General features: G+C 37.4%; 1 protein-coding gene across 1 annotated transcript in view; it reads left to right on the forward strand.

The window, feature by feature from the left end:
- Positions 1-15,408, forward strand: part of LOC101466868 (solute carrier family 28 member 3) — a 45,300-nt gene extending 29,892 nt beyond the window's left edge. Inside the window, exons 5-17 of the mRNA XM_004547284.4 lie at positions 1,012-1,156; positions 1,254-1,367; positions 1,603-1,680; positions 1,808-1,888; positions 2,157-2,237; positions 2,343-2,468; positions 3,240-3,364; positions 3,537-3,705; positions 3,825-4,022; positions 4,866-4,947; positions 6,810-6,908; positions 13,645-13,759; positions 13,874-15,408. Coding sequence (XP_004547341.1) covers positions 1,012-1,156; positions 1,254-1,367; positions 1,603-1,680; positions 1,808-1,888; positions 2,157-2,237; positions 2,343-2,468; positions 3,240-3,364; positions 3,537-3,705; positions 3,825-4,022; positions 4,866-4,947; positions 6,810-6,908; positions 13,645-13,759; positions 13,874-13,991 — 1,531 coding nt within the window. The 3' untranslated portion in view covers positions 13,992-15,408. The remainder of the gene's footprint in view (positions 1-1,011; positions 1,157-1,253; positions 1,368-1,602; positions 1,681-1,807; positions 1,889-2,156; positions 2,238-2,342; positions 2,469-3,239; positions 3,365-3,536; positions 3,706-3,824; positions 4,023-4,865; positions 4,948-6,809; positions 6,909-13,644; positions 13,760-13,873) is intronic.
- Positions 15,409-17,115: the final 1,707 nt, after the last annotated feature.

Genomic DNA, 17,115 nt, shown 5'->3' on the forward strand with positions numbered 1-17,115 from the left:
GTGGGATCATCTTGACAGAGAACAGAACAAAAGGCAGCGTGTCTGTGAAGGTTCTCAGTCATCGTAGTCAAAGGAGCTTGCAAAGAAAAGCGTCTGGACTTCTTTAAGTTGCTTGAAGACGTTTCACCTCTCATCCGAGAAGCTTCTTCAGTTCTAAGGTCAAATGGCAGAGAGTCCCAGATATAAACCTAGTGGGAGTGACCCCCCACAGAGGGACAAAAGGACCCCCTGATGATCCTCTAATCGCCTGAGCCAAGGTGGGAAACTGGGCGTGGGTCCCAATCAGCCAGAGTTTCGGGTGTGTTCATTGTGAAACCTGGCCCCACCTTATCATGCGAATTCATCTGACCTCAGGAATTCATCTGACCTCAGGAATTCATCTGACCTCAGGAATTCGCATGATAAGGTGGGGCCAGGTTTCACAATGAACACACCCGAAACTCTGGCTGATTGGGACCCACGCCCAGTTTCCCACCTTGGCTCAGGCGTCATCAGGGGGTCCTTTTGTCCCTCTGTGGGGGGTCACTCCCACTAGGTTTATATCTAGTGGGAGTGTATCTAGCTCCTTTGACAACAAAAGGCAGCCAACATCCAAAGATTAGCTTTGAACGTCCTTCGGGAAGCCTGGAGAACTATTCCTTAAGAGTACTTAAAAGAAATGACAAGAAGGCCTGCCAAAGAGTTCAGGTGGAAGAATACAGGTGGTCAGACCAGATATTGACTGTTAACTCTGGTTTTGCCTTATGTACAGTATTTTTATTTATGTTTGCACATTCTAGTAAATCACTGCACCCATTTCCAGATTTCCTAGAAAAACGTAAAGAAATGAGAGTTGGTTCAAGATTTTGCACAATAGTGTATTTGTTCTGTTTCTAAGCTGACACAAATTTAGGTATATAACAGTATTATACACATAACGTGGAATACACACTGCATACTATAGTGTTTGTACAGAGTCTGTGTGTTCTTCTCTCTGAATTCCTCCACTTCCCCTCTTTCTTTCTCTTTCAGGATAATATATATGTCAGTGCTCGTAGCCGTGGTGTGCTGGCTTGCTCTGGACACGGCCCAGCGGGGGACTAGACAGCTGGTATCTTTCTTCGGCTTGCTGCTGTTCGTCTTCTTAACACTCCTGTTCTCCAAACACCCCTTCAGGGTAAAAGACGGACATACATGCTTACAAATGCATAAATGCACAAATTCACACACGTATTTTTGCACATAGACAAATGTATTTTTCATGTGTGTTGCAGTGGTCTTGGCAAACGCTGGTTTTTGGGACTGGGCTGCAGTTTATCTTTGGCCTTCTCATTCTCAGGACCACTTTTGGTTTAGGTGCACTGCGGTGGCTTGGAAACAAAGCAGAGGTGTACACACAAATATATTTAAACACACACACATCCTTTTTTTAGTGGCTTGTATGGTTGCGTTTGGTAAATTTGCAGATGTAGCAATCACTGCTTTTCTAAAACAAATGTTCCTCCTGCATATATTTGACATTTAATCTTAAGATGATGGAAACACTACATTTAAAATGTAAAAAAAAATCATCTGTTACAATTTTCTTTTTTCTGTTGCTGAAAACTGAACATCTCTATGCAGGCGTTTATGTCCTTCACAGATACCGGATCAAAGTTTGTGTTTGGTGAAAGTTACACGGACCACTTCCTTGCCTTTAAGGTATGACGATCCAGTGAAACCGCACATGTGACTAAATGTGTTTAAAGGACAATCTAGTTTTTAATATCAAGGTATAAACATAACTAGAAGCATTACAAATATTTTGCTGATTGTGGACTCTCTGCAGGTGATGCCAATACTTGTATTTTTAAGCTCTGTCATCTCCATGCTCTACTACATTGGCTTCATGGCCTGGCTCATTTGTAAGGTGAGAATGGAGGAGAGCACAGACACAAAAAGACATGCTGTATAAGGAGTCAGATGAATTGTTTCAAAGCATTATTTTAGAAATAAGACTGTTGACTGTTATAGTAACAGACAGCACGGAATGAGAATGTATATTAATAATAATAATGATAATGATAGTGTTATATTTATCACATTATTATTATTATTATTATTATTATTATTATTATTATTATTATTATTATTACAGTTTTCCCCTGTTTTACATTCCATCACTGATTTTTCCCCAGATTGGATTCATAATGCAGGTTACCATGGGAACATCTCCAGCAGAATCAATGGCTGCAGCTGGAAATATATTCCTTGGACTTGTAAGCAACTGTAACCATTTACAATAGTACACTAATATCAACTGTATTGATCAACTAATCTCAGTCGACTCCATTGTCTGTCCTCATCGTCATCTCTCTCATCAGGCCAACTCACCTCTCCTGATTCGTCCATATATCAGTGAGCTAACTCTCTCAGAGATCCATGCTGTGATGACAGGAGGTTTTGCCAGCATCTCTGGTACCATTTTGGGAGCCTACATCTCCTTTGGGGTGAGGAAGAGGATGTGCTGAAAGGATGGGATGTGGATTTGAAGAAGTGTTGAGATTGTCAGAGTTAGGCATATTTGGAAAGTGTTTAGGCACCCAAACTTGTCCTGTGTGCGCTTGATTAAAATTTTATTCTCGTGAATAAACTAACAAAAACAAATAAAAATACAAATAAAGGGAATAAGGGCAGACACAAGGCAAATTCATGTCAAGTCTGAATAATTAAATGGGAATTGGGAAAGTGCTAAACTACAAGCAATGAAAAGTATACACAGGGAACGCAGCAGGAAAATACAAGAGTGATTGACAAGATTTAAAAAAAAATTGGCTATAAGAAGTTCAAAGACAACCTCACATGTGATAACTGGACAGCAGTTTAACAAGAAGTTTAACGAACTGGAAAGTAATACGTGAGTATTTTCAGAAATAAAACAGAAAACTTAAATCAAGACACAATTTCTATCTTCTCAACCTTTTCTATTGACCTGGGCAGCTTAAATTTTGCAATGCAGTGGGCAGAGTTTACCCCAACATCAAAAAAAACCATCCAAAGTTATGCTCTCTATCTCGACCAGGTCTCTCTCTCAAAAGAGATTCATCTTCATGGCTGAATAAAGGTCACATTTGTTGTAATTATTAATGCTCAATTTCAAAGAGCAGGATGCAAAAAATAGAGTAATTTCTCATTTCATTTAAGGCTTGTGACTGAATTTGACAATTTGATAAAAAGAAAATGAAAAATTAATCTCTGCCATTTGTTGCCTTTCCTTTGAGGTTGATGCAACGCACTTGTTGACAGCAACAGTAATGTCTGCTCCAGCTTCCCTGGCCATTGCTAAGATGTTCTGGCCTGAAACTATAGTTTCAAGGTCCAATCGACCAGTCAAAATGGACAAGGGGTGGGTAGGAGTGATCACAGTAAACACACAGATAACTACACCATACAACATCTATTGTCTACTTGATTCAAATGGTTACAATGGTTTTCTACAGTTCAATCTTTAAATTCACTCTGTTTAAATTATTTCGCTGTTGCTTCATCCTGTCACTTCTTTCTGACTTCTTCGTCAGTGAAAGCAAGAATTTGTTGGAGGCGGCATCCCTTGGTGCATCTCGTGCAATCGCACTAGTGGCCAGCGTTTTAGCCAACATCATTGCCTTCATGGCCCTGCTGTCCTTTTTTGATGCTGTCCTCTCCTGGCTGGGAGGGATGTTCGACTGTCCACAGCTCAGCTTCTCAGTGAATATACACAAACACATACACCAACCCTCCAAAATAAACTTTATATAAATATAATAAAACACAGCTTGATGTGACTATTTTTCTATTGTTTCTGCTTCTTTGTGTCCCTTGTTTAGCTCATCTGCTCCTACGTGTTCATGCCTCTCTCCTTCATGATGGGTGTTTCCTTTGAGGACAGTTTCATTGTTGCTGAACTGATGGGCATTAAGACATTCCTTAGTGAGTTTGTGGCCTTTCAGAAGCTGTCAGAGTTGATAAACCGGAGGAAGGCAGGGGGGCCAGAATATGTGAACAATGTGAAGCAATACATTTCTGTAAGTTTTATTCATGTTCTCACTATTTCTCTTCTAATTTTTAGTTCTTTCCCTATCTGGTTTGCTCAGTATGATTAGTCACTGTTCACAAAACAGTGAATCAGTCATCTGTCATCACGATGCCATACAAAGTCAGCAGAACTTCACAGATATCAGTCTATCCAGTTAGGAAGGATAAACAACTGTGGATTCCATTAAAAAAACATTTAAAAAAAACAGGAAGTGAGAGCTATAACTAAACAGGGAAATAAAAAACATATAGAAAAACTGTTTTGTCCTTGTCCTCGAGGACAAAGACAACATCGCATTGAGACAAAAAATAATGCTCCGTGTCTCCCAGTCACGGCCCGTGCGCCATCAGTGCAGATGCCAACATATCTGTCCCACACGAGTCCATGAATGTGTCCAGCTTTGAAATATATCTACTGCAGTTGTCCTTCTGTTTACAGAACAGTATCAGACCATTCATCACTTTCCATATGACTGTCTCCAGCTATGCTAGTCACTTGGCCAGTATCCACAGATACACGTTGTTGTTGAACAATCACCTGTGCAGTCACTGGCAAATGCAGATATGAGCTGATTGGTGGTATTCGATGCGTTTCGATGCTGCACTGAATGCTTGGAGACAACTTCGACAGTCAGGTGTCAGTCAATTGGGCAAGTGACGCCTGTGAATTTTCCCAGCGCAATATTTTTGCTGAACACCAGAGGGTGGTATATACACATTTATTTACATCAAACTGTATTAGTGCAAATGTAGGCTTTTGGAATTCATGACACCCCCCCGCATACCTACAACTTCATGCGTTTTCTTTACTAGATTTATTTGCTCTGTTCCAGGTCCATTCTGAAGCCATTGCAACATACGCTTTGTGTGGATTTTCCAACATTGCTTCACTGGGGATGTCCATTGGAGCGCTGTGTGAGTGACACCTGTTACGAAAGCTGAGGAGAAAAAAAAAATAGAAAAACATTCAACTTCATGATGTTGGAAAAATTCTGAACTATATTGTAGCACACTATTTTTTGATAGTATCTCCACCACATGAACAGACTGGGGGGTGGGATGGAGGGGGTGTCCTTGATGTTTTTGGTTGGCACAACAAGGAACCCATCTGTCACATTTAAGGCAAGTTACAGTGTGTGGGCTGAATGGGCTTGTAGCTGCCAAATTCCCCTAACTCTCAAATAGACAGAAAATTATCAAAAGTTTAAACAAACGCATTTATAACTATTATTATATAAAGTAATGGGACAAGTCTAATTTGTGTGCTTGTTTTCAGTCAAAGAACAGACCGTGACTATGAAAAAATGATTACTTTAAATTAAGAAAAAACTCCACATTCATCATTTTGATGAAGTGTAGCGAAGAAGTTACAAAGATGAACAATCATGCATTTCAACGGTCCTGACATTTACAATGACAAGGCCAAACCTGATAAATGCACTTTTAAAAACATCTTCACAATTTCTTCTCCAGACACAGCTCAGGGATCCTTCAAGTATTAAAGGACTGAAAATAAGCAAAAAGTCTTGATTATAGAAGGGTAAGAAGAAAAAAACTGTCAATTTTAACTTTTCATGTCATTCTGCTGTTGTGCTCAAATGTAACAGGACAGTCTAATATAATAGTAACTTGTCCTTGGTCTACAAAGGACAAGTCTGAGGTTTGGAAGCCATGGGCATCACCAGAGAATAGATTTTCTGATGCTTTGCTGGTCCTGTGTTCAGCTGTTTGTTTGTGGGTCTTCCAGTCTGTAGTTTGACTGTCTCGGTGCTTGTAGCACTCCTGAAGCTCCTGGTTTGCTTTCACAGTATGTCTGGACTACTTGAACAGTCAATTTTATTATATTCATCTGAATCTGACCGCTGAGTTTAGCTCTATACGTGGGGCGATCGTGGCTCAAGAGTTGGGAGTTTGCCTTGCAATCGGAAGGTTGCCGGTTCGAGCCCCGGCTCGGACAGTCTCAGTCATTGTGTCCTTGGGCAAGACACTTCACCCGTTGCCTACTGGTGGTGGTCAGAGGGCCCGGTGGCGCCAGTATCCAGCAGCCTCGCCTCTGTCAGTGCGCCCCAGGGTGGCTGTGGCTACAATGTAGCTTGCCATCACCAGTGTGTGAATGACCGAATGTGTAAAGCGCTTTGGGGTCCTTAGGGACTAGTAAAGCGCTATACAAATACAGGCCATTTACCAGGCCATTTTTATATGTGTCAGAATTGCTTCTTTCTCCTATCAAATCCTCAATAAGCACAGGTGAAACTCAGCTGCATCAATCTGCTACCGTTTGTTTCTCAATAACCTCCCACCGCCATCCTTCAGGTAAAAGTTGCCCACCACCTGTAAGGTTGGCTGAGTGATGTTGAGGGGTTTTTCTTTACAATAGGATCGTGTGATTCACCACTGTTGTCTTACCTGAATGTCCTTATCTTTTTATGTTGCACAGCTCACCTGTGTGATCCTTTTCCCAGAATGTTCCCACTATCTGTCTTATGGAAATAGCTGTTTTGTTGCCTATTTCACCCCCACTGAGAGCTCCTTCCCTCACACCTGTCCATGAAACAGCTTTTTAGGGAATAGTCCAATTACATTTGCACCTTGTATAAAACTGCCTTTAATTCCTCTAATCATTTTAACCCGCTGAACTACAGCTGAAGGTCTGAATTTCCATTTCACACTGATTGCTGGTTCAAACATACTGTAGAAGCACAGAGCCAAAGTTATAAACAAAATGTCCCTATGAAATTTAAACACCTAACTGTACGGCATAATTGTTCTTTCCCCAGCTGCCATGGCTCCAGACAGACGATCTGATTTCTCCAGCTGTGGCCTCAGAGCTCTGATTGCAGGCAGCATCTCTTGCTTCATGACAGCTTGTATCGCAGGTAACATCTGTTCTTCAGCCAGGCTTGATGTTCTCGGTAATAAAGTATTATGTTTGATATATTTCCTCATCAAGTACAAATATCTTTATTGGATCAAACAACTACTTCTACAGAAAGTGTGCATTAAATTTTCAGCAACTGTATATTAACCTTGTATACTGACATTGTTCTTAGTTCAAAAACATTTATTTTAGCTTTTACAACTGCAGAGTTTTAAGCACATTATTAAATTTACTATTTAAAAATCAGTTCAAATCCAGCTTTTTAGTAAGTACCTGAGAGTTTGAGGGTTAAATAATACAATTAAGCATTATACTAACACTATATTTACTTACTTGGCATGTAATAATTTATCTTTATCTGTAAAATATTCCTTAATTAAGATTTAGTCATTATTCATTGTTAACTATTCAGGAATCAGTCACCTTAGTGTCAAATGTTTCTTTATATCCTACATGAAAATAGGCTATACAGGGAGTGCAGAATTATTAGGCAAATGAGTATTTTGTCCACATCATCCTCTTCATGCATGTTGTCTTACTCCAAGCTGTATAGGCTCAAAAGCCTACTACCAGTTAAGCATATTAGGTGATGTGCATCTCTGTAATGAGAAGGGGTGTGGTCTAATGACATCAACACCCTATATCAGGTGTGCATAATTATTAGCAACTTCCTTTCCTTTGGCAAAATGGGTCAAAAGAAGGACTTGACAGGCTCAGAAAAGTCAAAAATAGTGAGATATCTTGCAGAGGGATGCAGCAGTCTCAAAATTGCAAAGCTTCTGAAGCGTGATCATCGAACAATCAAGCGTTTCATTCAAAATAGTCAACAGGGTCGCAAGAAGCGTGTGGAAAAACCAAGGCGCAAAATAACTGCCCATGAACTGAGAAAAGTCAAGCGTGCAGCTGCCAAGATGCCACTTGCCACCAGTTTGGCCATATTTCAGAGCTGCAACATCACTGGAGTGCCCAAAAGCACAAGGTGTGCAATACTCAGAGACATGGCCAAGGTAAGAAAGGCTGAAAGACGACCACCACTGAACAAAACACACAAGCTGAAACGTCAAGACTGGGCCAAGAAATATCTCAAGACTGATTTTTCTAAGGTTTTATGGACTGATGAAATGAGAGTGAGTCTTGATGGGCCAGATGGATGGGCCCGTGGCTGGATTGGTAAAGGGCAGAGAGCTCCAGTCCGACTCAGACGCCAGCAAGGTGGAGGTGGAGTACTGGTTTGGGCTGGTATCATCAAAGATGAGCTTGTGGGGCCTTTTCGGGTTGAGGATGGAGTCAAGCTCAACTCCCAGTCCTACTGCCAGTTTCTGGAAGACACCTTCTTCAAGCAGTGGTACAGGAAGAAGTCTGCATCCTTCAAGAAAAACATGATTTTCATGCAGGACAATGCTCCATCACACGCGTCCAAGTACTCCACAGCGTGGCTGGCAAGAAAGGGTATAAAAGAAAAAAAACTAATGACATGGCCTCCTTGTTCACCTGATCTGAACCCCATTGAGAACCTGTGGTCCATCATCAAATGTGAGATTTACAAGGAGGGAAAACAGTGCACCTCTCTGAACAGTGTCTGGGAGGCTGTGGTTGCTGCTGCACGCAATGTTGATGGTGAACAGATCAAAACACTGACAGAATCCATGGATGGCAGGCTTTTGAGTGTCCTTGCAAAGAAAGGTGGCTATATTGGTCGCTGATTTGTTTTTGTTTTGTTTTTGAATGTCAGAAATGTATATTTGTGAATGTGGAGATGTTATATTGGTTTCACTGGTAAAAATAAATTGAAATGGGTATATATTTGTTTTTTGTTAAGTTGCCTAATAATTCTGCACAGTAATAGTCACCTGCACACACAGATATCCCCCTAAAATAGCTAAAACTAAAAACAAACTAAAAACTACTTCCAAAAACATTCAGCTTTGATATTAATGAGTTTTTTGGGTTCATTGAGAACATGGTTGTTGTTCAATAATAAAATTATTCCTCAAAAATACAACTTGCCTAATAATTCTGCACTCCCTGTAGTTCAATGGGTGAAATATGTCATTACATACTACATAATACTGACAATTCATTCATTCATTTTCATTCATTCATTCATTTATTTGTTCATTTCCAGGCACAACAAATACCTATATTGAACATAAAATGCACAAAACAAAAAACAAAAATTGCCTGAAAAAGGAGTGGGACGAAGAAAACTTATTAAATCCCACCCCTATACTCACTCATCAACAAAAAAACAAAAAAACAAAACAAAACAATATACTTCCCGCAGCTACGCCCATTATTGCATACAGTCCCATCAACAGCCCCGGGCGCATACAAGCATCTAAACTGCAGCTCGCAAGCAACAATTAGAGCCTTCATAACTGAATACAGAATATATAAATTATAAATTACATTACCACAGGTAACAGGCAGTAATAACTACAAGTAACAAACACACACATACACACATACATATACATACATATATATCTACACACACATGTACATATATGTACATACATACGCACAGTCTTTTTTTTTTCTTTTTTTTTTTGAATCCATACCAGCAATGGTAAGAGAACAGACATTACAGAGCACACTAAAAAACCATCATTGAGTATACTGTGACCAGACCAACTGTTTGTAGAGAAATTTAAATCTATGAATATTTTTGCATTGTTTCAATTGTAAACTCAGACTGTTCCAGATTTTCACACCACATACAGACACACAAAAACCTTTACGGGTTGTTCGAGTTCTGGGTAATTTGAATTCTCCAAATCCTCTAACATTATAAACCTTTTCTCGAATTTCAAATCTAGTTTGTAAATTTGCCGGTAAAAGTTTAGTAAAAGCTTTATACAAAATTATGGATGTATTGTAATTAACCAGATCCTGGAATTTAAGTAACTTTGCCTGAAGAAAGAATTTGTGAGTATGATCTAGATAACCAGCCTTGTGAATTATACGCAGTGCTCGTTTCTGTACTGTGACTAATGGATTAGTTGTATTTTTATATGTGTTTCCCCACACTTCCACACAATATGTAAGATATGGAAGAACCAGGGTACAGTACAGAGTACGAAGTGCATCTTTATCAAGGAATTGTTTCACTTTGTTCAAAACTGCGAGGCTTCTGGAAATTTTGGTTTTTATGTGTGTTTTGGAGGAAGGAAGGTTCAGGGTTTCAGTAGTCGTCATCATGGGCTCATCCGATTAGAATGAAAATAAGCAGTCATCAATCATTTGCAGGTTTTGTTGTTTTATTGTATAACGGATAAAGGAAAGAAAGACACACATGGACTGCTCTCTCTAAAAAGGACATAAAGTATGATTTAAGTAACTCAAAATGATACATGAACTCAGGAGACTCAAAGAGAAACTCACCTCAGCTGCCGCCCCATGTGGGAGTGAAGAAAGAGTGAGGGGTAGGTGAGTGCAGTCCTTATATAACAAGTGACAGGTGAGTGCAATTAAGGCCAAGCACCACACCCAATCAAAGGTGAGGAAAAGAAACAAGGTGCATCTGGTGAAGTGAATGTGTTGAAAGGTGAGCCTTTACAACAATGTGTCTGACGTGGGGTTTCCATGAAATTTTGTTATCAATTATAACTCCCAAAAATTTGTTTTCACTCACATTATCAATTGGTACACCTTCAATGATAATTGGTAATTCTATATTATATTTAAAATTACCAAAAAACATTGCTTTAGTTTTATTTATATTTAATGATAATTTATTTATGTCCATCCATTTTTTTATTAATTGTAGCTCCCTGTTTACAGTCATTACAAGATGAGTATAATCATCGCTACTGAAAAATATGTTGGTGTCATCTGCGAACAGTATGAGTTTAAGTACTTGAGAAACATCAAAAATATCATTTATGTATACATTGAAAAGTTTTGGTCCCAACACTGACCCTTGGGGAACACCACATGTAATACCAAGTTTCTCTGAATGGTAATGCCCTATGCTAACATATTGTTCCCAACCCGTTAGATAACTTTTTAACCAGTTACCAGCTTTCCCTCGAATACCATATCTTTCCAATTTATCCAATAAAATTGAGTGATTGATTGTGTCGAAGGCCTTTTTGAGATCAACAAAAATACCAACTGCATATTTATTTTTGTCCAGTGCATCAGTAATTTCTTCTACTGCCTCAATTATCGCCATTGAAGTGGTTCTTTGTGTTCTGAAACCATACTGACCAACATTTATTATTTGATGTTTTTCAAGGAATTTTTGTAATCTTGAATTAAAAAGTTTTTCTAGAATTTTTGAGAATTGAGGCAGTAGAGAAATAGGCCTATAATTGGTAAAACTGTGTTTGTCATTACTTTTATATAGTGGTATTACTTTCGCAATTTTCATTTTTTTTGGAAAACAACCGGACTGAAATGATAAATTACAGATATATGTTAAGGGACTAGCAATATTCAGAATAACCTGTTTAACTACAGACATATTTATGTCATGATAATCCATTGAAGACTTACTTTTACATTTTAATGTGATATTTATTACTTCTTGCTCATTTGTAGCTGAGAGGAACAGTGAAAAGGGATTTGATTTTATATTGCTGATATTTTCATTTTTATGACACGGGATGTCCGCTGCTAGTTCAGGGCCAACATTTATGAAGAATTTATTGAACCCATCGACAATATTACTCATGTTGTGATTTTCACCATTTGCATCAGTAAAATATTCAGGATATGATGTTCCAGAAGCTCCTTGTTTAATTAAGTTGTTTAACACATCCCAAGTTCCTTTTATATTGTTTTTATTTTCATATAATCTTCTTCTATAATAAAGTTGTTTGCTCGTTCTTATAATATCAGTCAATTTATTTCTATATGCTTTATATCTTTGTTCCACTTCTTTTGTTTTTACTTTGATAAACTGTTTATACAGATTGTTTTTCTTTTTGCAAGCATTAATAATTCCTTTTGTGAGCCAAGGACTTTTTATCTTTTTTTTCTTTGTCATGTGTTCGTTTACAGGACAATGTTTATTGTACCACATAGTAAAAATATCTAGGAAATTGTCATAAGCCTTGTCCACATCTGACTCTTCATACACCGAACTCCAATCTTGTTGTGCTAAATCGAAATTGAAGGCATGAATTGCTTCTTCATTTATTGTTCGCTTTGCTATCATGATCTTGGTATCTATTTTTTTAAAATCACAGTCACACAAAGTAAAAACTGGTAAGTGGTCAGTTATATCACAGACAAGCAGGCCACTATTAATTTGGAAATCCATGACATTAGTAAAAATATTGTCAATAATAGTGGCGCTATGTGATGTTATTCTGCTTGGCTTTGTTATTGTTGGATATAGTGATAAGCTGTACATCGTGTCAGTAAAATCATCAATGGCTTTTAACCTTGTTGGGTTTAGCAAATCAATATTAAAATCACCACAGATAAATAGTAATTTTTGGTTCACCGAAGCAAACGTTTTTTCTATCCATTCATTAAAAGTGTCAATACTTGAACTGGGTGTCCGATATATGCAACTTATTATAACATTTCTCTTTTTTTCATTCATGATCTCAATAGTCAAACATTCCAAAATTCCATCAATAGCCATAGACATAGTTGTTACAACATTATATTTTATAGAGTTATGAACATATATAGCAACCCCGCCGCCCGCCTTATTTAATCTATTCATGTTTTTTAAATCATATCCATTCAAACAAAAATCTATTCCTTTATCGACATTGAACCAAGTTTCAGTGATGGCTATAACACTAAAGGGGCGAGAAAATTGTTGCAAATAGTCCTTAATGAAATCAAAATTAGAGTACATACTTCTGCTGTTAAAGTGAATTAATGAGAGCTTCCCGTCTAGGTTAATTTCTTTTTCATATTGTTCCTGAGTGAAATAATTACAATTTTTAACAAAAGTAGAGAGAAAGTTACTTCCAGAATCTATTTCTGGATCTATTATATTATGCTCCTTATATTCACAATCTAGATCAATTACTTTCTGTTGAAGAATTAATTTCAACATGTCCATGTCATTTCCTGGTGTAATTAGAGATGTTGGTATATTTATCATTTGATTGTCATTAGAGTTATATATTACCTCGATACATTAGTGTCAGTTGTACTTGTCCAGATCCTCCATGTTCCTCACTATCAGTACTTTTGCCTCTTCTGGTGTCCCGTTTAGCTTAATGAAAATCTTACAGTTTGTTACCCATGTATGTTGTATTTTACCATTCTTCTTCAGTTGCCTTGCCTTCCTCGCGATGTCTGCGTTTTTTCGTGTCAGATGCTCATTAATGAAAACATCCGTGCCTTTCAGTTTGCGTCCTTGTTTCAGCACTGCGACCTTGTTCTTCCGATTGACAAATCTCATAACGACGGCCGGCGGTCTGTCACAATACACAACAAGAAACATTTATTGATAGTACACTAAAATATACACTTTGCAAAAATGTACATTTTAAAGTACTTTTGATCAATCTTCAACATTTCTGCGTACAATTTAATAAGTACTTTCAATTTATCTTCATCTGCATCTTTATGTGCATTTTTATACAGTGATCTGGCATAACAGAATTATTTTTAAAATGTAACATTTTGAGCTACATTGAATTGATTCCTAAATCTTTAAATCTTCCAAATGTATCTGTTTGGCATATTTTATAAAAGCAAATAATAAACCTACATACATAACATTTAAAACCACAACTCGGATTTTTGTTTTGTTTTAGGTATGTTGTACATCCCTGATTCTGAGTGCCCACATTTGCTGAGTGTAGAGTTCAACAACACCAGCATGACCAACAGCTCACAGATGCACGCCTGCTGCACAGAGCTGTATAACAGGTGTGTGTGTGTTTATTACTGTTTATTACTGTTGCCCAGTTAAAACGATATTACAACTCACTCATCTGACCAAGTGGACATTTTCTCGTGCATGTGTGTGTGTTTCATTTGCAGTGTGACAGTGTATGAGCCATGGAACGTGACAACAGGGGACGGATTCAGTCAGAGCAGTCTGCTGGGCTGCTGCACGCTCACGCCGTCTGAACTTTTCAACTGCAGCCTTATGCTGTAAATCACACACTCCAGTGCTACAGAGATGTGCTGTTTATAGGTTAAATCCTTTTTAGGGTGTTTTCCTTTTTTTAAGTTAAGTTTTCTTTCACAAAAAAAACTTAAAAATGAAACATGCCAAAAACGTCCTTTTACCCACACTTTTTGCATTGTTTTATAATGATAGTTTAAAATATAGTGGCTTTTTTGTCATATATCCTTTTCTTACTTCTATTACTATATAGTTTGAAAATAATACATTTGCACTTTAATATTTCTTTTTTTTTTTTTTTACTTTTATTTTGTTTCTACGTTGTAGCAATCATTATGTAAACAATCATTTCAAACTGCTCTGATGTGATTGATATTTTCTATGTCTGTACATGTGTTTCTAAAGCTTGTCAGTTTCTAAATAGTGCAAAAATCTCATGGTACAAAAAACTATATCAGAGTCATTTCCAGCACAAAAATGAGAAAAACTTGCAAAACCTGCTTAATTACAAGCTTGACAGAGAGGATCTAACCTATAACAACTTGATCCTGCCTTGCCTGGAGTGGTGAACTTTTCAGTAATGGCACACTGATTAGCCACTAGATGTCACTGGTGTCTTTTGGTTCCTGTTTAGCAACCTAAACGCTGGATATATCAGGTCATTATGTAGGCACACTGGTTTGACTGGCAGATTGTCCAAGAATCTGGCTCATTACAGCTTTACTGAATTGCTAAAGCACTAAATCCCACTCTGAGAGGCACATGGTCATATTTATTTTTTGTAATGCTCTCTTAATAATACCTATTTTCACAGTGAGAGACTTCCAATGCCTTCCAATTAAACACAAGTAAAACAACCATCTCAGTACTTACACTCAGTTCCTCAAAACTGTTAAAACCAATACAATACAATACATATATGCACCCATTTTCAGCAGATTCTCTATGGCTTCTATAACCAGGACATTGAGACCAGGAGACTCTTCTGTTCTCCCAACAACAACAGGTTCTCATTATTGACAAAGTCCTTTAAAAACACATTTCTTGAACACATAAACATAGATGCAAAATTTGAAGGAATCAGCGGGAATTGGCATGTTCCCAAGCAACACTTTGTCCTATTTGAGCAGGAAACACGTCAAAGCCTGGTGTCTGGTCTCAAGGTGCACAAAGACTTGTAACTTTGGCTAACCAGGAATGTTTAAAGTTACTGGATTTTCATTAATTAACTCTGGATCTTTTTTGCTGTAATGTATTTTTTCACTCTGTGCGTTCAAGATTGCCTCTGGCATTTGCATACTGTAAACATGTTTGCCTATATCTTTGTAATAAAGTGCTTTTTATTCATTCATTCACAGTTAGCTGGAAAATCTGTACGTCAAATCTGTTTTTGATCTAGCTGGTAGTCATATCCCAGTAGAGTTTTTACCCTCTCTGTCTGTATGATCAGAAAACAACGTTGGATTTTTTTAGCAAAGATAAAAAATGTTGAGTTAAATATGATCTTGCCAGAAGTCGCATTCGAAGTGAGTGTAATCTGAAAATGTGATTCTGAACTTTACGGTTTTGAGAAAAACGATGGGGGATTTCAGGAAATGTGAAACAGAACAAAGAGGAAGATATCATGGCTGTACATTTACAACATCTGCATGTGTGAGATGAGCATGCAATCATGGAGATCACAAATGACAGTCTCTTCATTAATTCCAGCACAAGCAAAAGGTCAGATGGCTCCCTTCTCGGTGGGCAGGAGGTGTGTTCACATGTGCGAATTTCACACACCCACAAAGAGGGAACATTGAACTCAGCCATGAGACACTGACATATAGGGCATGTTTAGGCTCCATCTTAACATTTGCACCTCTAAAAAAAAAGAAAACATGCATCGTTCATTTTGTCTTCATTTTCAGGGAAATCGGTGTGTTTAAAACGAGCCGTTTAGTTTAGACGACTTTTCTGCATCTGTAATATATAACAAAAGGAGACAATTTACATTTTTCCTTGTTAACTAATTATAGGAATAATCTCACCAATTTAATAACATTTTTCTTTGGCACACCATGACCAGCTATGTTTAGCTGAGTTTACTGTCACTGGTCAAAGAAATGCATGTTAAAAAAATTATTCTGGTTTTATCCAGGTACTGAAAAACAGCTTTGTGGCTAATACTGGCATATTAAAAAAATATTATGGCACATTATTATTTTTTTTATGAGCTAGTTTAAAGATATTCAAAAAGAAGTGAAATTAGTAAATATCTTTGGCTGCTCTAAAAGATGCACACACACACCCACACACCCACATACACACAAACAAACAAACCATCAAATGGAGAGAATAAACTCACCCTACAAGTTTCTTCTCCTTGAATCCTCTGAGATTTAAATCATTTTCATTTTCAAAACACGTTAATCAAACTTATCGTACAATAAAGTAAGAAAGATCTGATCTAAAAATGAGGCTGTGTATATTTACTGTATATAGCAGACATTCAGCAGCCCTCTTTGTACAGCCAAGTTCTCCCTCTAACTTAATCAGTTCTTAAAAATTGTTTTGTAACACTATGCATGGTTTGCTGGAAGGCTGTGTGGAAATTATATCATATATATCCAATTGTACATATATATATATTTAACAACCTAACTATGGGTTTTTAATCTGACTTACTTACCGAACTTACTTTGTGTTTGAGAGCTTTATCATCAAATCTGTAACAAATTTCACTCTTTAACTTGTATGTTTAGTTGATTTGAGTGTGAGGTTTTTCTCAATGTATTTTTTTTATTATTTCTTTTATAAAATGTAATAATTAAAACAGAATCAGAGATATATTCTACTCTTAAATCAGGATTGGCATCAAAGCATATCAACTGAACAGGAAACCAACTTTGACCAGGGGGGCAAATTTAGCTTATTATTTCATTAAGAAACATTTTTTAAAAAGTGAAAATTTATTTGCAGTCACACAAAATGTGCAGAGGCACAAAAGGTAAATGTACATTTAAACCAGTGCCATAAAAGTTAATCCCACATAATCATACACTGGGCCACCTTTACAGACGTGCACAAAATTCAAACATGCACAACTTGCTTTAAATCACATTATGAACAAGTATCCACACACGTGTGGTGTGCTCACAGAGAAACAAAGAGC

Source organism: Maylandia zebra, linkage group LG12, assembly GCF_041146795.1.
Source record: "Maylandia zebra isolate NMK-2024a linkage group LG12, Mzebra_GT3a, whole genome shotgun sequence".
Lineage (NCBI taxonomy): Eukaryota > Metazoa > Chordata > Actinopteri > Cichliformes > Cichlidae > Maylandia > Maylandia zebra.